Raw genomic sequence first — 21,992 nt, forward strand, 5'->3', positions numbered from 1 at the left:
TTTTGAAACATGTTGGCAGTAAAATGTAAGAAGAGCTGAAGCACATAAATGATCTACATGACTAAATATTAAACACAGTTGATATATTTGTGTGAGTGTTGCACAGCTGATGGCCGATGGCTGCGCCTACTGGAGTGTTGTGATTCAGGTGTGGATGTAATGACTCATTCATCACATTTATTTCTTCCATAAAGCTCCTTTTTCTCTCACTTTGGCTAAGCGTTATTAAAAACAGAAGAACTGTTTACACTTTGTAAAAAATCTCACACTCTTTCTGCCCATGTCTGACGCCTGTTGCATTATGGGTAACAGGGATTTTAGGCCAGCCAGTCAGAGCAGAGTTTGACAATAAAGCCAAAGATGGCCTCCAGTGAAGGTGGGACATGATGGCTGACGTGACTGCAGACTGGAGCCTGAATCAGGATCTGCCAGTTCCATGTAATCACATCATTTTAATGTCATTATGTTGTGGATCAGATGTGGAAACATCACTGTCTATTTTATTGTTCACACTAAATCCATGATGGCTCCATGGTTCCATGTTCAGCTTACAGAGCCCTGGGCACAGATGTGTGATGGACCCTCACCAGCAGGATTTGAATGCTCGGCTTCTTTTCCTTCTTCAATAATTAGACATACAGGGCACACAGTGTGTGTACAGAACAGCTGAAATCATTATGGAGGTCTCACTGGAATATGAAGGAAAGGAAGCATCACAGTCCAGCTTCACTGAAACTTTAAAGTCTCTGATATGAAATGAGAAATGAAGCAGCCAGAGCTTTTTCATGAGTGGAAATCCATTGTGATTGTGAGCTGCTGCTATGGCCTCCAGATTAGCCAGCAGCTCATCCTGCTCAACATTTTCTCACCAACTTTAATGGAAGTGCGATGTTTTCAGCTGGAGTGATGGTCAGGGTGGCCTCCCTCTCCTCTTCTTCTCCTCTTCCTCTTTCATGTGTAAAGCCACTTCTGCTGCTTTCATTCATTTGGAAGTCCTGTAGCTGAGTTTGGGAGAGACTAGCAGCCTCGGCAGCAGAAGGGAGAAAGGCCGGCTGTAACACCACCACTTTATTCTATTCTACCTGTCAGGTCATTTTATCATGAAATAGATATGCTCATGTTTTTACTGTGTTTGGTTTGAAGAGCTAAAATGTAAGAAGATCAAATGGTGCTCTATGTTATTGTGTTGGTTCGTTTCCCGTCTCTTGGATGGAGCCCAGCTGTGTGTGGCCCCTGGGCCTGGCCTGTGGTCAGAGTGTGTGTTGGAGAATCTGCTGATTAAAGTCCAGCACTGAGTTTGTAAAAACATGTTTGTCAATCATTTTGTTTGGTTTATGAGGAAAATGATTCAATAACTTCCTGCTAATACACAACATTTCATCATATTTCAACATAACCCTCTTTTGTCTGACCATTTGAATCCCATTTGAATTTCCAATAAAGGATCCACAGAGTTTGGTGAAAATAATGACAGTAGATGTTTGTGTGAAAGTGCTTGAAGCAAATTTGTGTGTGATGTTCTTTCAGTGTTGCACTTTGTAGACGGTCCCTGAGCACTGGTGTGACAGCCAGCTGCATATAGAGACCAGTGTTGTTAGTCCAGGTCAGAAGATGACTTGCTGGAATGAAAATGAGCTTGTAGTTTGTCTGCTTTAATAATGTGACTGGAAAAAGGTGTTGGACTTCAAATATGTCCGTTTCTTTCACACTTCACCTTTAAAAGTGAAGCCATGTGGAAACACATGACTTTTTCATGTCCTTTTCATGTTTTTATGATAAATGTACGACTTTAATGTGAAACATTGAGAGTTTTTTCTCTTGTTGTGTTTGTTTGAAGCTGCTTCCTGTTGGCTTCAGCTGTTTGGAGTTTCCATTTTCTAAACTTCTACATTCTGAACCTTCTTCAGCTCTGAACAGATTATGAAACACTGAATGATTTCAAGCGCACACTGTCTAATAAACTTACATCTTTCATTCTTTATACAGATTGAAGGGCTGTGGTTTGTCAAAGATCAGATGTGATTATCTGGCAGCAGCGCTGAAGTCCAACCGCTCCCATCTGAGAGAGTTGGACCTGAGTTTCAACAACAACCTGAAGGATTCAGGAGTGAAGCAGCTGTGTCGTTTTCTGGAGAGTCCAAGATGTGAACTTGAAACTCTAAGGTCAGTCACCATGTTTTAGTTGTGCTGAGATGAATATGATGTGAAAGTTGTGCTGACACTAAACTGCAGACATAAGGCTGACATAAGGATCTTCATGGTAAAGTCTGTTTTCTTCTTCTCTGGTTTAGTCCATTGACTGTAGCAGAACAATGTTCACATTTCAAACCTTAAAAGAATAAGAAAATTCCTCCAGTGGATAATTGACTGTGAAACTCTAAAACTCTTCATTCCACCTTAAAGTCTGTCTGACACTGAAATCCAAACCAAAATGGCCGTTTGCTTTACAGACAGCAGTCCAACACAAACATACACACATCATCCAATGTTTATTCAGCTTAGGCTCACAGGGCTGGAGCCTGTGCCCTAGCTGTCATAGGGCAAGAGACGTGGTCCACCTGCACAGGTGAGCAGTCCATCACAGGGCCAACAGAGAGACAGAGGCTGTATCCCAATTCAGGGTCTGCAGCCTTAAAGTACGCACCCTCAACGGTCCTCAAGGGCCGCGTACTCAAAGACCACTAAGGCCGGAAGTGCGAGGTTTGTAGGCTTGTGAAATGGGACGGTCTAGCCCCCGTCGCGCTGCCCAGGTTGCCTAGCAACCATGATACTAACAGCTGGAAATATGTCATACAGCATTGTTTGACAGAAATGAAGGAGAAAATCTTTTGTTCATTTGTTTGTTTGTTTCTACATGAGCTTTGTGTGATTTGATAAGTATCTGAGGCTGAGACCACGGGACAGTAAAACATGATTTTTGGGCTTCATTTCTGTACTGAACAGTCATTTTAAGATTAGCTTGTAAATAACAATTAGCTAATGTTGTTCATGAGACTAAAGTCATATCACTTTGGTAATGTAAATATAATGTGGCCAATATGATAGTTATTATATTAATCATCATTAGTTATTACAGCAGTGAACTTGAACTCTGTGTCAAAAACTGAGCTTCAGTAAAGATTCAAGTTGCAGTTATTTATATTTCCTATCACCTTAAATCTTCACTCAAAGACAAGTATCTTTGACAGTGCATATATAGGTGTGTTATATACAGTGTAGGGACTAAGGCGTTATTAAGTAACGCGTTACAGTAACTACGTTATTATTGTGGTAACGAGCACGGTAACTAGTTATTATGCCAAAATCAGGAACGCGTTACTCGTTACTGGGATTTAGATCGGGTCGTTATTTGTTACTTTGTGTGGTGGCTATCGTGGAACTTCCACAGATTCAGTAACATTAGCAAGTGGTGGAGGCCAGCAGGTGGATGAGGGAAAGGGGAGGAGGAGAGCCCTGAGGCGGCCGCCGGTCCGAGTGTCAGGTGAACTGAATTTCAGGTAACAGGTGTTGGGAAATCAGTTTTACCCCGGTTCTTTTTATTCCTCGGGCCTCCAGAAATGCACCGGAACTCAGTAATTATTTTTTACAAAATCTTTATTCATCTTTATTTAAGCATGCACTTCTAGAAGGGAAGACGAGGCCGGTGTCCCTCTGCAAAATCTTCACCTCTTTGTTAGTCACAACCAGCTTTATAGTAGCAGCCCTATCATAAAACCCCCACAGAGTGCTCCAAACTCTGTGTCTGTGTCTGTGTGCACGAGCACGTGAGTGCCTGTGTGTGCGCGTACCCATGTGCCTATGTGAGTGCACGTGAATGACTGTGTGCGGATACCTGGTATGTGTGTGCACGTTAGTGAACGTGCATATAAGTGTTGGTGCGTCGTTACAGTCAAAGCACTGTTTGTGTGTGTCTCTGTATGCGTACTTCCTGGGGGTCATAAAAGTAATCTCACCCAAGTTAAACCAAATTCCTCTACACAACATACAAAACAGAAATAACATATTACAAATATTGAGACCCCCACTCTGCATTCACTGGGCCATTGTCTTACATTTACAGACAAGGTGGAGAGTCTCCTGCAACCCTGCTTCTAAGTAATGGCAATTATGAGTTTTTATTAAGGGTACAAGCATCAGCATCAGCAACCCCCAACTGTAGCTTCCTGTCTCCTTTTATGACACCAGACCCCCAGTGTCAAAAAATTCCTTTCTCTCTAAAGAATTACACACTCTCAGGCCACAGCTAAACCAAACTGAAACACAGAGACAAATCCTTCCTTATTACTGTGATCTAAACAAATTTAACACATTACATTCTAATAATTTTCTTGTACTCACACAGGTTATGACCTGCAGTCTATCTGGGTCAGATATAAACCAAGTTTAGGTGGAGTTTATTTTCGTTATGCTGACTTTTTCGTACTGGGCACTAGCTAGCATGTTTCTAGTTCTAGAGTTTCTATACAGCTGGGTGGGTGCTATGATGTTACTGATGTTGAACTTTATTTTGTTCATAAGGTTAGTTAGTAGAGTTTCCAACCATCCCCTAAAAAATGGAATCGTCGCGTTTCGTATTGAGGTGAAAAGGAACACAGTTTGTCACGGACTTCAGCTAGAATGAAAAAGATACAAAGCTGGAGTTATTCTGTGTCCTTGCTGCACAGCTGCCTCTTCTTCTCTCATTCTCTCCCCCTCCCTCTCCTGTTTCTACTTCAATCATGAAACTGATCAGTGATCAGCTGATCGGCTTTTCTGTCGCAAGTCCCGGCTCTCTTATTTGTTTATCGCCCACTTTGCGCCAGAAAGAAGAAACCAGCGGAGGTCGTGTTTAACAACAGGAGCACGTTTGTAATGGGGAAGGCTTTAGGACCCAGGGGACCCAAGGCAGGGTATAAAAGAGGAAGTAGCAGCAGGTGCCCTTCTTCTCTCATTTGCACTGAGGATCGGCTGTGAACAATGGTTATGAGAAGGTGAAGAGCCTGAGAAGTTTCAATTGTCTGCTACACAAACTGTTGTAAATCTCTACAGTAGTGATGGTGAGATGAAGCCTCGTGATGAACTGAAGCTTTCCATCCAACTGGTCGACTCATGGTTCAAAGCATTGTGATGATTCATTTGCTCTACTGCGCCATCAAGTGGATAATTCAAGTGAAACAGGCTCTGTGATTATAATGATGTGATGTGTAAACCTCTAAACTGAATAAATAAATTGTTTTCATGGTTATTTATCCCGAATATTGTCTCAGTAAGTTTGATACAAAAGAGAAAGTGGAAACCATCAGGACAGAGTTTTGGTATGATTGTGTAATTGTTAGAGCTGGGTATCATCACTGATTTGTAGAATCGATTCGAATCGGGGAAATTTGCCTCAGACAGTCAGAAATATTATAATTCAGATCATGCATCAGTACATTTCCATATTTTTGTATCTATAACAATAAAGCTGACACTTGCAAGACTTTATCAAAGGTGTAAGCATCACAGCAGATGCCTTTGTGTCAAAGTAGCTGAGGATAAAACAGAACACAGAAAGACGTGAAGGTGATTTTCCTTCCTGGATTTTATAAAAATATTCTGTAGTAGATCACAAACGAAAGAAAACCATTAATCAACATAGGAACATTACCTGATGCTGTTGAAGTGAAGCAGAGCAAAGTTACAGAGGTTTTATTAGAGACACAGCTAAGCGTTTTGCAATTTTGCATAATTATAAAAAGTTATAATTTGTTCAGTAGCCTACTGAACAGCAGAAAGTGACCTACAGCGCTGCAAACAATGGTAGACTTGTGCGTAACAAGCAAGCGAATAATGCAGAAAACAGATTTTTAGATGGGAAACTGTTCTTAAAGTATACCGTGTGTGTGTGTGTGTGTGTGTGTGTGTAAGAGAGAGAGAGAGAGCTGTGCATGAAGTGTGATTTTATCGTGGTGGAAGCAAAACAGTAAAAGTCAGAGGGAATTCATGACGATGTTTATGTGAAGCGTAGTTTGGATCTCCTTTTGCTGCTGGTTCAGTCAATATTGTTTGGAGAGAAATAAAACCTGCAGCTTCAGAATCAGCGCAAAAAGGGCGTAAACACGAAGCACGGACCTGCCGACGGATCAGAATCAGTGAGCTGTCGGCTTTCAGCCCCGACCGTGTCCGTGCCGTCTGGTGAGAAAGGCGACATCTCACTGATTCTGATCCGTCGGCGGGTCCGCGCTTTGTTTTTGCGTCTTTGGGCAGAATCCGTGTTCCTGCTCTCATTTAATGTTCTAGCTGTTTGGTGGTGGTTGAAATTTAGTGAGGTTTAACCTTAGATTCTGGCATTTCGGGCAAAATAAATAAAAAATAAATAATGGATTCAGGATTTTAATTCATCGATATCATGTTATCCAAGCTAGAATCGATTTTTATAGATAATCAAAATCAACCCCTAGTAACTGTGTAATCATGCTTATGTACATCTGGATAATGACACAAACTAGTGTTTGGTGCTTCACTTTTTAATAAACTAAAAGACAGAAATCAGATTATATGATCTGTAGTGTTGTTTATTTATATTATGGTACTTATCTTTGTGATATTTATTACTGTGTGCATACTTTATTAGAAGAGATGAGATTTAACAAATCTCTTCCTTGCTGGTTCCATCGAAGAAGAAACGCTCAATTTACTATGTAGCACGTACGTAATCAAATTCCCCAACACAATGTGATGGGGGAATCAGCTGTGTTTTGCTGCCCATTTTATTTCGAATCTGGCGCAAACCGGCGAGACAGTTCCGTTGCCTAGAACGTCACTGCATACGTAATCAAAGCAAGCCTCGATACGTGCTTCACAAAAAGTCCCCCGAGATTACCCGACACAGGTTTCGAAGCTTCGACACACAGGACACATCACTACTCTACAGCAGAGGTTCAAGGTACAGGCTGTTATTCTTTTAGTGTTTTTTTTAAGTACGTTGAAATGTATTTGATGTTTATTGTATTTCATGTTTTTAGTAGATTTTAGAAGACCACAAGTGAGTTGTGCAGCAAATATAGTAGTCAGCTGGAGGTAGGTTAACTTAATATATTTGACAATAAAAAAAGTATATTTATGCACTGAAATCTAATTTATATTGTATTGCCTCCTGCAGGACAGGCTGCACATGTGAATTTGTCACTGTTTTTTTCCTCCTTCTCCTTGTTGTTGCGTTTTTCTCACAAGTTGGTTTTAGAGTAGGGTCACCTTTTAAAACTGAATTTTTCTTATGCTGGGTTTGTTTTTTATTTCTACTGGGCTGGTGCAATATTAGTCGGGCAATATGCAATCCCTGAGCTGGGCTCTTACCTTAGGGAAATTAGGTCTTTTAGAGGTGCTCCGTGTGGATTTGTGGTGAATAAGTTTTATTTAGAGTGATTTTAGTGCCACCAATTATTGCCTGAAATAAAACACTTAGTGCATGCGATAAGTGTTCTGTTGGGCTCGTATTAATTTGGGGTGGATTTGTTTCTTTGAAAGCAACGAGCATCTGGGACCGCTGGGGGAGAGCAAGCCCTCAGGTGATAGTTGCATTGCTGGCAGGTTGCACCAAAAAGACTATATTGTGGTCGTTAGTGACCTCTTTATTGTGATGTTTTAGGCCTATTGAAAACCCTTTGTCGGGTTTTTTTTGTTTGTTTTTTTGTTTTGTTTTTTGTTTTTTTTGTTTTTTTAATAATAAATTTTAACGTATCTGGCTGATATTGACCCTCTTGTCCCGTTTATTCTGGGCTCATTCCTGCAAGAGCTTTGGGCCTGAAAGTTTGCACGAGTAGTATACAGGCCCTTAGCGGTTACTCGGTGGCTTTTACATGCTACACGTTTAAGCTTGATCAACTGTTGTTAGAATTTATTTAATATTACCTTCTAGTTTTAGCTGAAGTTTGCTGGAGCCACAGCTGTAAAGCTGCTGGTCATGATATCGGTTTGGATATGTGGTGAGAGGGAAACATGAAGATGAAACCAGGAGATGTCCTTACTGAATCATCAGAGCTGAACAGGTGATGGAGAAACAGGTTTACCTTTTAGGTGACATGAATGAGTTGAAGGGAAGTTATGAACTGTTTCTGAGAAATAACACCAGGATCCTTTAGCTGACAGCTGGTAACTGTGCAGGGGCGGGTCTAGCAAAACTTTGCCAGGGGGGCAGATAGGGCATTAACAGGGAAAGGGGGGCACAAAGTACTTTTCTTTCTTATTCTCATTTAAAATGTCTCGCTTTTAAAAAATAATTATCTGAATCTTACAACAAACGATTGATAGATTGATGCCTCAAAACAGTATACATCACTGTCTCTACGGCGTTTGTTTTCATTCAAAGGCTTTATGATTTTTCCTATAATGGCGGGCCGGTCTCTAGTCAAAACGCCTGGGCCGTTTTTTTTTTTTGTTTTTTTTTTGTCCCAGTCCAGCCCTGTATGCACCTCATCTGGAGTCTGGTGTTACCTACATCTTCCTATTCGGAAGGCAGAATTTCCGAGTTCTGAGTACAATCGAAAGCACCACGACTGCAGTTTTCGTGTTGGATGTAAAAAGCGCACATGACGCTGTGACATCATGGGCGCCGGTCCAGGCATGGAATTTCTCTCGTGGAAATATGCACATTATTTTTTCCTTTCTATTGGTAGGTGGCACAGTGCACTTGTGGCAAGTAAGCAAGCTAGAAGACTGGCAATCTTGCTGGGTATCCAGTTACGGAAGCAACACATTAACAAGAGAATTCTGAGTAAAATTAAGTTACTTTCCCTAGTAACTAGTTACTTTGAAAGTAACGAGTAACTTGAAGTAACTGAGTTACATTACTAGTTACTTCTATCAAAAGTAACTAAGTTACTAATTTAAAGTAACCTACCCAACACTGATTATATATCAGAGACAAATGTTGTTCTTTCTAAGTATGTTGGCATTATAGAACTGAAACAAACATTTATTTTTAGCTCCATTCTGCTGCTGATACATACTTTAGGTTTCTGAACATTAAACTTGTTTCTGCCTTTCATAGTGTGTAACTTGAAGGCCCTGAGTACTTTCTCCCACACTGAAAACACTGGAATGATATAATTATTTGAACATTACCTAATAAGACTGATTCAGGACAGACAATTAGTTCTTTTAAACTTTCCTAGCAGTCCTTCACAAACAGGGAACAGTATGTCTATTCTCTCCATCTGCCAGCTGCTGCTGGCTCTTCCTCCTCCTCTTCCTCACACACTGCTGAGTTTGTCCTGGTGGATCATCAGGGGTGCAAAGCCTCACAGATGATGTGCAGCAGTGGGTCCCTCAGTCTGTTCTCACTCTGGACACTTGCAGTCGTCACACATGGAAATCAAATGTGTGATAAGCTGCAGGATTCAAACACAAGTGTAACTTATAAATACATGTTCATACTTTTATTCCACAATCAGAGAGAAAGAAACAGAGAGAGAGTGCAGGACAGACAGACAGGTGACAGTCTCAGGTGTACACACTGCTACAAAACAGCACAAGAGAAGGAGGATTTAGTGTTTGTGTTATTACGAGTGCTAAACAAGAAGAGTTCCCAGATGGTCCAGTGGACACATGTGTGACTCCTGTGATTAAAGCATCTTTCTTTCAGCTTAACGAGTGAACCGTCAGCTCGTTCAAACACACGTTAAAGTCCGTTTGGCTCGACACCACCGAACAGAGGCAGCAATATAACATAGCTAACATTAACAGTGCAGTGAATCCTGCTTGTGCCGTGATATTCAGGACTGCAAACCGAGCAGCATCACTGACTTCCAGCTTGTTGTGTTTGTGGATATATGACTGACTTTAATTATCCATAAAATCATCACATTCTCTGTAAGTTTAAGGTCGACTATTGAACGGCGTATATTTTAAAGTAAAGGCTTTAAAACCAAGTAAATGCTGAAAGTACAAACATCACTAATGGCAAATAACTTTGCCAACATGTGGCCAACAGTAATGTTTTAATGTTCTTCATTATTCAACATTTGCACATAAATAAGTGATATAATATTCAGTACTTACTTTTAAAAGTTTACTTTTTGGCCGCCCCTCTTCCGCCGTTTTTTTTTTTCTCTGCAAAATTATCCACACCCACTGCTGCGCTATGAAGTCTGGGATATGTTGGGCCATGGAGGATACACGGACCCATCCTTAAAATTCAGGGAAATGAAGGACGCATTTGAGGGCCGCATTTCAAGCAGCCTTTGAATTGGGACAGCCTTCGTTGCGTCGCTGTGACATAATCAGCCTTAAAATTCCTTTAAGGCTGAAGACCCTGAATTGGGATACAGCCAGAGAGGCACTCTCTCACATCCACACCTACAGCCAATTTAGAAGCACCAATGAACCTAAGCAGCATTTCATTGGACTGTGGGAGAACATCCAACCTCTACAGAAAGACCCATCTGGCCAACAAGCTTCAACCTACAACCTTCTTACTTTAAGGCACTAGTGCTAACCACTTTTTCCAATTTCAGCCCAAATCCTGCATTTTCCTGTTTTTGACTACAGGCAAGTTGCACTAACACTTTCTCATCAGACACTGCCACCTAGTGGAAGAAGTCTTAGTCCCATTTGAAGCTTCAGATAACAGTTAGTTCCTTTAAAAAGAGGTGGAGGTGGTGGGGCCACAGCACCATCATCACTGAGTGCCATAGGACACTTAACATTTGTTTCCATATGCTGGGAACTTCCTGTTGTTCCAAGGAGGACTGGAAAATGTGTGAAAATCTCCCAGTCAGTTCCTCACAGCACACTTCAATCATTTCCCTCCCAAAGCATCAGGACCAGGGCTTTTTCTTTCTTTGAGAAAAGATATTTCCACACAAACACCTCATGAGTGTGACTCTCAGAGCTACCAGCCCTTTCCTACAATCACAAAGCTCTTGAAATCAATGATATCAAAACTGGAATCAAATGAGTCCAAGTCTTCTGCTGATTCAGCATCACATTCATCTTTGGTTCTTGTTCTGCATCCCCACTGTAGGAGCCATGTGAGTTGTTCCTTTTTTGATTAAGTGGGTTGGTTTAAATGCACTCACTGTATTGGTCCACGGGTGTGGGGCGTGACTCATGGGTGTGTTAGGTGATAAATGTGGTTGCGCTCACTTGTTCACCGCACCTGATGTTGACGAGCAGAAAGGTAGGGTGAGCACGAGGGGAAACCTTCTGTTGACCGCAGCTTGGACGCAGCTTGAGTCATTTTGATGTATTTTGACTGTAACTTGAAATATGGTTTATGCACTAATTTATGCCATAGGCCAATGTTGTAGTTTGGCATAGTAACTGGTGTAATTCTTTGTGAGTTGGAGTTATTTGGTTTGTGCAGTCTGTGCATTTGTTTAATGACAGTCTGCATTTGTTGCAGACTGTCAAGGACCATGCTGCTAAAGGATTTCTCTCGGTAGAAGAGCTTGACAAGGCAGAGAATGCAGTTCTTTGCTTTTGTCAAATGAGGACATATTCAGATGAGATCAGTAGGTTGCAGAGGGGTGAAAAGGTGAAGAAGAGTAGTGAGCTCTATAAGCTTAATCCTAAGCTTGAGAATGATGTGTTGAGGGTGGGAGGTAGGCTTAGTAGAGCAGCTATGCCTGAAGAGGCAAGGCATCCCGCTATTATAGCTAGGGATCTTCATATTTCTGACCTTGTGCTTCAATATATACATCAGAAAATAGGGCATGGTGGACGTAACCACACGCTGTCCGAATTGCGGCAAAGGTATTGGATTCCAGGTGCAAGCATTGCCATAAGAAGGATTTTGGCTAAATGCATTGTCTGTCGCAGACTTCATGCAGCACCAGGATATCAGATGATGGCAGACCTTCCACAAGATCGCATCTCACCAGATGAACCTCCATTCTACATCGGCTGTCTCTCACCCTTTACCCACCCCTGTTGCTTGTCATGTGTTTCTTTGGTGTATTAAGAGTTTTTTTTCATGTGCTATGTGCAGAGGTGTTTTTTTCTGTTCTCAAACTGATCTCCCTGTTGGAGCTCAGTCTGGGGGGAGTTATTTTTTTTCTTCTTATCTTTCCTCATGTTGTGCTTTTTCCATGTTATACCTCTCTGACCTGTCTTCCCCATGTGATGTTTTTGTGTAATGCATGTATGGTCGGAGGGTAAGATGGCGCCGCCATTGCGTGCAATAGGTCGGCAGCCTTATGAAATTTCCCCTTGTGGGACTAATAAAGGTATATCAAATCAAATCAAATCATTCTCTCGGGTTGGAGTAGATTGTTTTGGACCTTTTCAGGTTAAGCGTGGAAGGTGTGAAGTAAAGAGATATGGAATTATCTTTACATGTGTGGCTGTGAGAGCTGTGCATTTAGAGGTGTTGTCATCTTTGAGCACAGACTCCTTTATTAATGCGCTCCGACAATTTAAATCAAGGCCGGGTCAGGTATTGGAGATATGATCGGATAATGGTACAAATTTTGTGGGTGGTGAACGTGAGTTGAAAGAGGCAGTGGAAGGGTGGAATCAGGCACAGATTCATGAGATGCTGCTGCAAAAGGGCATAAAGTGGATTTTTAATCCTCCTGCTGGTTCCCATCATGGCGGTGTTTGGGAACGTCTCATAAGGTCTGTCAGGAAGGTGTTAAATTCCATTCTGAAAGTGCAGAATTTGGACGAAGAAGGCCTTTGTACAGTTCTTTGTTAGCCAGAGGCTATTATGAACAGTAGGCCAATAACCAAAGCCTCTACTGATCCTAATGATTTGGAGGCTTTGACTCCTAACCATCTGTTGCTGCTTAAGACCAAGCCATTGATGCCACCAGGAGTGTTTCAGAAGGGGGACGCATATGGACGACAATATGGAGGCAAGTACAGTACATGTCTGACCTGTTCTGGAAGAGCTGGGTTAAGTAGTACCTGCCCCAGAGCGTCAGAAGTGGCAGAGAATCAGACGGAATTTCATTCCTGGGGATGTGGTTATCGTTGTCAATGATTCTGCGCCTCGTAACTCTTGGGTGTAACTCCCCCAAAGCGCTTTACACATTCAGTCATCCACCCATTCACACACATATTTTGACTGTAACTTGAAGTATGGTTTATGCACTAATTTATGCCATAGGCCAATGTTGTAGTTTGGCATAGTAATTGGTGTAATTCTTTGTGAGTTGCAGTTATTTGGTTTGTGCAGTCTGTGCATTTGTTTAATGGTTTGAGCCCATGTGCTGATTTGTATAGTGGACAGTTGCATGTGGAATAAAAGGAGCAAATAATACAGAAGTGTATCTCATGTGTTCACTGTTGCGCGTCATCGGTGTCCTCATGTTTAGCCTGCCGCGGCCGTTGGTTGGAGGAGCCACAATACCCACCATGGACTTCATTCCTTTCCAAGCCAGCCTTGAGTGTCCTTTATTCAGCTCATCCTCTTCATTACTTTTAGACCTTATTTTAGCTGCTTTATCTCTCTTTGAACAAGTTTATGTGCCTCAATCCTTTTCTTCTCTCCCTCATAACAAGACAGCTTCTTCTGACTGAGAACATGTTGGAGTGATTTACTAATCCAGGGCTGCTTATTGGGGAAAATAGTTCCTGTTTTCAAAGTAATTTTTCCCAAAAAGAAATGTAAGTAGAAACAGATGATCTAAGTGAGAACATGAGCCTTTTAAAAGTCCCAGTGGGAGCAGTCAAAGCAATCCCTCAGTTCCAGTATAGAGTCTCTGATCCAGACTGGAACAACTGTGTGCCCAGTTTGAGCTCTCTTCAGTCCTGTGATCTGACAGACCCAGAGGGGCCATCACATCACATTTAGAAGTTCCCCTAATGGAGCCACAACACATGTCCAATACTTAGACAAACTGGAAGAAATGATTCAAGGACTTAGTCCCAGAACAGAGATTCAAATCTCCAAACTCAAACTGGCTGCATTGGGACATATAGTCTGAAACTCTGCACAGTTTCCTGTTTGAAGCTGCTTCCTGTTGGCTTCAGCTGTTTGGAGTTTCCATTTTCTAAACTTCTACATTCTGAACCTTCTTCAGCTCTGAACAGATGATGAAACACTAAATGATTTCAAGCTCACACTTTGTCTAATAAACTTACATCTTCCATTCTTTATACAGATTGAGTTTCTGTGGTTTGTCAAAGTTCAGCTGTGATTCTCTGGCAGCAGCACTGAGGTCCAACCCCTTCCATCTGAGAGAGCTGGACCTGAGTGGAAACTACAGCCTTACGGATTCAGATGTGAAGCAGCTGTCTGATCTTAAGGAGAGTCCAGACTGCAGACTGGCGAGTCTGGTGTAAGTAGAGTGATGGAGTGAGTGGGTGGTGCTGTCAGCAGTCTTGTACTAAACACAGTCAGTATAAAACAAAGATCCAGTGTTTCCTGTAAAGCTGCAGCTTCTCAGTGAAGCTGTGAGAGGAGAATGGTGACAGGCTTCAGGATTGGACACAAACACTTCCTGTTTCTCACCTTTATGGTCACCATAGTAACGGCTGACACACTCTGATCAAACACTGTCAACAGCCAATCAGCTCTCTGAACAAAGCAGCACGCAGACCAATGACTGCATTCATTTCCAAGTTTAAAGCAGTGAAGAACACAGTCTGTAGGTGAGGTAGAATTTAGTGAGAGCAGATGTTTGTATGGAATTCCTCCAGCTAACAGCTGGAACCGTCCATCTGGATTGTTGGGCTTGTTGTTGGGGTTGCCAAAGAGCTCAGAGTGGACAGACCAAGGTTCTTCTAATGAATGAAACTCCAAACTCAAACTAGGAGTGAAAAACATTTTCATCAACTTCAATAAAAATCTAAAGATTAGAAAAAGTGAAGCAACAATGAGTCCTAGTACAGTCCCAGCACTGAAGTCCCTGCTGCTCTTTATACTGGATGTGCTGCATCACTGACTGACAGCTGATGAAGAGTCTCTGGAAACACTCGTTTATCTCCTCTGCTCTTCCTTCTTCTCTCTGCAGGTGGAGCCGATGATGGTAAACAGGACGGTGTGTGTGCTGAGAGAGGAGGAGCTGTGTCCTGATGATCCAGAGAGGTTGAAGCAACAGCAGCTTGTGTGTAGAGACGCTCTGACTGGGCCATGTTACTGGGAGGTGGAGAGGAGAGCTTCATCCAGCAGTGACTGACAGAGGAATGAAGTGCAGATGACTGTCAGTGCTGCAGAGTGAACTGCTCTGAGAACAGCTCCACTGTCAGACACAATGTAGAGTCCAGCATCATCCCTGTGTGTCCCTCTGGATCATCAGTGGATCTGGACTGCTCTGCTGCTGCTCTGTCCTTCTAAAGTCTCTGCACAGTCTCTGTCTGACTCTGGCTTCAGACCCTCCTGGATCAAACTCACCTGGAAAGGCTTTCAAACACCTTTGAATAATAAACATCATGTTTTTATAAAATAAATATCATGTTTTCATGTATGTGTGCAGTTTGAGGCTCAGTGGATAAATCAGTGCTTAATGTTTAATGTGGATACTGTGAGTACAAGAAAATAATTATTATAATATGATGTGTTAAATTTGTTTAGATCAGAGGAATAAGGAAAGGATTTGTCTGTGTTTCAGTTTGGCTTAGCTGTAGGCTTGAGTGTGTAATTGTTTAGAGGGAAAGGAATTTATGGACACTGGGGTTCTGCTCTCATCAAAGGAGACAGGAAGCTACAGTTGGGGGTTGCTGATGCTGATGCTCGTACCTTTAATAAAAACTCATAATTGTTATAACTTAGAAGTAGGTAGGTTTTGTTAGGATTCAAAATATTGAAGGAGGGTTGCAAAAGGAAATCTAAAAATAACCACTCTGGTCCAGGAGGTAAGGTCAAGCGAAGAAGTTTAATGAGATACACGCATGGAGACCACACTGTGCAGAATCAGTGTAGAGCTGTCTGACAATACTCAAAACAAAAGGTTATATAGGGTTGGGGTGATACAACCCCCCCCCCTTGCATTAAGCAGACACAATACAGCATACGTCAATCCAAAACCACAAACGTTCAGTTAACTTTGACATAGTTTAAAAAGAACAGCGCCGTCGTCTCCGTCCAGGTGTCTTCCCACAGCTCGCCCTCGCTGTCGCTTATCTCTGGGACATCTGGTGTACTTCCTGGAACAGACTAACACGTACGCACACAACTTTGCAGTTACAGCAAAATAAGTCTTAACTCTTTACCTACAAAATGAGTCTACTACTGTGTGTGTATGTGCTGTGTATATGTCATGACCTCGCCTGTACTCTGGCTCACCTCGCACCTCTGCTCATAACCTTTTCATCAAACAAAAGGCCAGCACGTACACAACTGAAACTGCTATGTGTAATATATTGAATAAATGTCTTGCTTAAATGATACTACTTAAACTCAATAAAAAGAATATAAACGAATACAAGATACCCAAGAGTAATCTGATATAAATGTCTTGTAAGCATGTGTTGCAATTCCTTCCCAGCTCTAGTCAACTTCACAGTAGATTGGCTGATCATACCACCAGCCAAAAGCTTTTGACCCTCAATTAATGGACCAAGCTGCAGCTCTTTATAAGCACAGAAGCAAGTGTGTATAAAATGATTATAGTCATTCTCATAACAAAAGTTTCAAAGATTGCCAATCTGTTTTGCTCATCTCAATCTGATCTGAAAGTTACATGCTGTACTTATGAATGTCCTGTGGATGCTGCAGGTTATATATATGGCAAAAACATTCTGTTTAACCCCACAGTTTGCAGGAGACTCTCCGCCTTATCTGTAAATGTAAAACAACAAGAGGCCAATGGCCCAGTGAATGCAGAGTGGGGGTCTCAGTGTTTGTAATATGTTAACTCTGTTGTGTAGAGGAATTTGGTGTAGCTTGGGTGAGGAGATTACTTTTATGACCCCCAGGAAGTCACGTCCACAGAGACACACACAGTGCTTTGACTGTTACGCACCCACACCCACATGCTCACTCACTCACGTGCACACACAGGCACTCACGTGCTCGTGCATACACACAGACACAGAGTTTGCAGCACACCATGGGGGTTTTATGATGGGGTCGCTTCCACAAAACTGCGTTTCACAGACAAAGGAGTGAGAGATTCTGCAGAGGGACACCGGCCTTGCACGTCTCTCCTTCTAGAAGATGCATGCTTAAATGAAGATGAATAAAGATGAATAAAGGTTTTGTGAAATAACTACTGAGTTCCGGTGCCGTCTCTGGATGCCCGAGGAATAAAAGAACCAGGGTGAAACTGATTTCGCAACAGTTTTGGTGCCGTGAAACCCGGGATTCGCTCGAGGCCCAGAGGGGATGAATTGGCAGAGCTGAGATCGTGAAACGAGGCGAACAGAGCGCTAGCTCACCTGATTAAAAGGTAAGCACGACCTGTTTCTTTTCGAACCGTGCATATTGTTTAAAGCCTAAATTATCTGTTCGCTAAGTTGAACGCATCTCAGTGTAAATTCACTCAGTAGGTAAAAGAAATGGTGTTTGATCAGTCTTAGTTAGTAGTTAATAGAATCGGTGCTTCATCCGTGGCGGTGTGTGATCCGTCTTAGTTATTAGGAAAAAGTGGCGGTGCTGTGATCCGTCCCCGTGCATTAAAGCAGGAAACGTGTGTTACTATTAGTTAGAAAGCGGGGTTTAAGGCCTCGTCGCCAGCTCAGGGCTGTTTGTGTTCCGGGCTTGGTTGCCTCACTTCCCTTCGGACGCGGGGGGGAGACCTGTGGGACAGGAGATCCAGGGTGGTAACCTGGGGATTCGGAACTCCTAAATAACTAAGTCGGGGAGAGGTCCCTGTCACAGTCTAAAGTCTGCATAAAAGCAGGATCGGTTGCTTTCACCGGTTAGATTCCGAGCTGAGTTGAACCAGTGCCTGATGCAGAAGGACTGTGTGTGAAAGCGCAGTTAGAGTCTGTGTCTCGTCTGAAGTACGGGAGTCAATTAAAGTAACAAAAAGGACCAGCCTCGAGGGGCGGGTTCACAGGTGGAACAAAGGAGGAGTAAGATGTGTGTGTGTGTGTGTGTGTGTGTGTGTGTGTGAGAGAGAGAGAGAGAAAGAAAAGTGGGGGCGAGTGACCAGCCTGTGAGTGTGTGTGAATTCCTTGATGACAAAAGAGGGAGAAGAAGTAGATTAGTTGATTTTCTGTGAAATAATAATAGTCAAGAAATCATAGTGATCAAATAGGAGAAAGTGAACTAAAATAAATAAAGAAAACTAAACAGTGGATTAGTGTTGAGGTAATGATAAATAAATTGATAAAATTAACAATGACATTTAAAGGTGATCAAGTATTCAAGGATGAATGGAGAATTTCATTGTGGACTGCATGAGAGCTGTTGGGGTGAAAGGAGAATGAGGTTGGAGGAGTGAGTTTACAGGTTAATGTGTGGGTGTAAAACAATGGGAAAAAAAGAAAAAAGAGAAAGAAAAAAAATAATGAAAACAAAGAAAAATAAAAAGTGTGGAAGTGTGAGTGGGAAATTGTCTCCAACTGGAGGAAGCAGTGATACTACGGGTCACCTTCTTCCCCCGCTGGACCCAAATGAAAACATAATTTGGAGTGCTGTGGATGAAAATAATTAATAATAATGTGAAGAAGATTTTTTGTGTTTGCGGTTAAGAACAAATAATTTCATTTTTGGGGTTTAAAGTCTGGAGAGTTCAAAACAAAATAAGCGGAGATGTGTTGCTTTAGGAATGATGAAAACATATGCAGTCACAGTGAATAATGAAAGTCTCTCACTCTGTCGATTACAGGTGGGGAACGGACCTGGACATTCAGAAGAAAATTATAGGTTAAGATCATTAGAAATAAAAAAAAAATATAGAGACACCCAGCCAGGACTTTTGGCTGAATTGTTTTGCAGCTTCCCGTCCTCATCCTGAAAAAGCAAGATCCAAGGAAGCTAATCTCTCCTTGAAGACACGGAGTGCAGTTCCAGAAGCACAAGCATGAACATCAACAGTGGACAGCAGTCCAAGAGACAATACCAGAGTCCTGAGCAGAGAGGTCCAGCAGCACGATGGGCAAACGGCATCAGAAAGAGAAGATCCATCATCTTGATTGGATGAATGGAGCAAGCTGCAACCTCACTGTGTGTGAAGGACTTTTGAGAAGATTGTTGGAGTTTGACATTTGCCATGTTTGGAGTAAGATGGCAATGAAAGAGACAGTGGGAGCATACATGGGACAAAGTTGAAGAGAACTGACTGCCATTGGACTGTAAAGTGGGAGAGGAGAACGGAGAGAGAGGAGCAGGTGAGGACAGAGGAATGCTGTTTTAGTGTGGGGAATCAAATTGGGTTAAGGAATCCAGGGAGACAAGCGACTGCCTTGAAGTGGAGGATTGACAAAGTGTCCAGACCACCACAAAAGGGGGAGGAAGACAAGAAGAACTGAGGTATGCAAGTGTACTGGCAATACCACACATGCACATAATATGCACATAATATGCATAATATGCACTAGCGATAACACAAAATCATACATAGAGTGGCACACATTCAAAGAGGGTATCTGTAGAAGGGGTTAATAACACACAGCGTGGTTGCCGATGGTAACCTGCAAGCACTTGGGGTTTAGCTGTGCCTGACTAAGACACATTTTCATTTAGATGTTTCTGAAACAAAATTTGGAGTGAACGAAGTTTTGTTTCAGAAAAAAAGGGGGAAGGTACATAAAAGGACACACAGAAATAGAAAATGCATTAACCCTACTAACACACACACCTAATGAAGCTCATGAGGATCGAACATGAATGATTTTAAGTAGGTAATACTGTTACCATCATCCTGTCTGTTTTATTGAGTAGGTTGAGAAGTGATACATAGACGACTGAATTAGTATTATTTTGGGGAATATGATTGCAGGGGTGAACAGAAACCTGCAGCCAGAGTTAAAATGAGTGAAACTAGCAGATTTTTAGTTTTTTGGTTTTGTTTTTTGTTTCTAATGTATGGGGAAGGTTTTACCATGGCACCAAGTCTTACATTTGGTGTGTTTTCACCTATAGGAGAAAGAATATTTTGGGACAAGTCCAAAGACCGGACTTCTGGATTTTTATTTAGTTTTGTTTTTCATTTTGATCTGTTATTTTTATTTTTATTTTTTATTTTGTTTTGTTTTGAACAGTCCACTGGCAGTTTTGTTTGGGAATCTTTTTTTCTTTAAGCAGATCTGCATAATGGGAATTAAAAGCGCTATACAACATGTTGAGAAAATCGTTGCAAGTGAGTTTCTCCAAAATTACAATGGGCTTGGGAGAAAGCCACTTATTTGGGACAATTAGAGTCCCTGTCCAAAAGGATTCAGCGAGGTAATCCAGTCTAAATTTCTTCTTTTTCTTTTTGAAATGACGTCATTTTGCTGAGGGTGGAAACGGAATGCGACGATAGGTTCCACTATCAGCAAAGAAGGAATGAAAGAAAGGAAGAATGAATGAATGAGTGGGGAAAAAAAAAACTTGACTGACTTGACCACTATTCAAGGTTAACCTCCACCTAGACAGGACGAAAGGGTGGACGAATCTATGTGTATTTCTTTTTACAGGAGCAGAAAGATGACAGCAAGAGCCTAGGTTCCATGAGCTCTGACCATACCGATTTAACTTTTAAATGCCACTTTCTGTGTTTGTGAATCTACCAGGGGTGTGTTATTCATGGGCTTGTGTTGCTAACAGAAGTTACTGTGAGAAAGTGTGTATACATCTGCACAGCGCTAACATTTGCATTCTCTTTTCTACAGCATTACAGTTCTTCATGTGATTTGATGATTTATAACAGGACACAACTGGTTGGTGTTAGTTTTTCCTACTACAGGATTGATTATGCTATTACACTGTGTTCTTGGGAGAATGTGAAAATAGTGTGAGACACATCCTGTGTTGAAACCAGTTTCATTCTTTTTACAGCACCAGGGTTAACTTTATGGCCTTTTACAGCACCTCTGGAACCTGTCGACCTACGCCTGACCACCAGGATTGTCCATGTGTGTTGCTAATGTTTGTTTTTCTAAGAGTGCATGTAGAGGATTCAGCAGAAAACAGACAAGTGACATGAGAAAACAAATAAGAGATGCAGTGTTTATGGAACAGTTGAATATGGGGCTCATTAGCTGGCCACTATTGAGCTCATAGTGATAAAATGAGTGGAGTGACATTGCTTAAGGAAAGTCACCGATTAAATTGTGGAATAAATTGGGATGATTCATGATTTGGGGCAAATTAGGGGAATAACTGTGATTCAATGATTGGAGAAAACCTGCACATGATACTTGTCTGTTATGCTGAATACTTTATTACTCTTATGATCTATAGTTGGTTGCAAATGTGTAGTTGTTTTAACTTTAAGACTTTGTCTTCCAGGATACAGGCTCCAGGTAGAGCTGGGAGTTAAATAAGATAAACATGTAACTGCTGACTAATTACAGGGTTACAGTTTGGAGTGAAGCTGCTCCAAGTGGGAAACCCTGGAGATTGTTTTAGAGAGAATGTGAAACATTCTGGTACATGTCTCATTGGGGAGTTGACACATGGTGAAAGCCATGTGGCAAGAGGAGTGTTAATTTTTAATTTGCAGATGTCGTGAGGTGCCATGACGAGAAGGAGTGGCTGAGGGGATCATTCACAAGATGGGAGCTGAGGCCAGGAGAGTCTTCAGGAGGATCAGAGATCACCTTCAGCACAGCAGACATCGCGCAGGAGATCGTCATGAGGAGACTCTGCACAGCAAAATCTTAAAATCTTCAGCAGCGTTGGAATGTGAGAACCTGAAGGATGAAGGGAGCATGCCAAGCTCCAAAAGTGACAGCGCAGAGGAAGTCCAGCGATGGAATTGTCATTCTGTGTGAAGCACAAATGCTAGGAGACTGGGAAATAGTTGACACCACTTTTCCCAAGGATGAAGATCACCTAAAGTGTGTCACTTTGCCACGCAGATTTGATGCTCTGCAGAGAAGCCTTCTGCGAGGGAGAGATGTAAACAGACAAGCCTTTCGTCTACATTTACATCATGTCAACTTCTCTAGGCTGGTTGAGGGGGAATTGGAGAGAAACGGTAGTGTTAGGTGTG

The 21,992-nt window shown here is 41.9% G+C and overlaps 1 protein-coding gene across 1 annotated transcript in view; it reads left to right on the plus strand.

Moving 5' to 3' along the window:
- Positions 1-14,957, plus strand: part of LOC120438785 (NACHT, LRR and PYD domains-containing protein 12-like) — a 38,555-nt gene extending 23,598 nt beyond the window's left edge. Inside the window, exons 3-5 of the mRNA XM_039609216.1 lie at positions 1,987-2,163; positions 14,067-14,243; positions 14,919-14,957. Coding sequence (XP_039465150.1) covers positions 1,987-2,163; positions 14,067-14,243; positions 14,919-14,931 — 367 coding nt within the window. The 3' untranslated portion in view covers positions 14,932-14,957. The remainder of the gene's footprint in view (positions 1-1,986; positions 2,164-14,066; positions 14,244-14,918) is intronic.
- Positions 14,958-21,992: the final 7,035 nt, after the last annotated feature.

Source organism: Oreochromis aureus, linkage group 3 (assembly GCF_013358895.1).
Source record: "Oreochromis aureus strain Israel breed Guangdong linkage group 3, ZZ_aureus, whole genome shotgun sequence".
Classification (NCBI taxonomy): domain Eukaryota; kingdom Metazoa; phylum Chordata; class Actinopteri; order Cichliformes; family Cichlidae; genus Oreochromis; species Oreochromis aureus.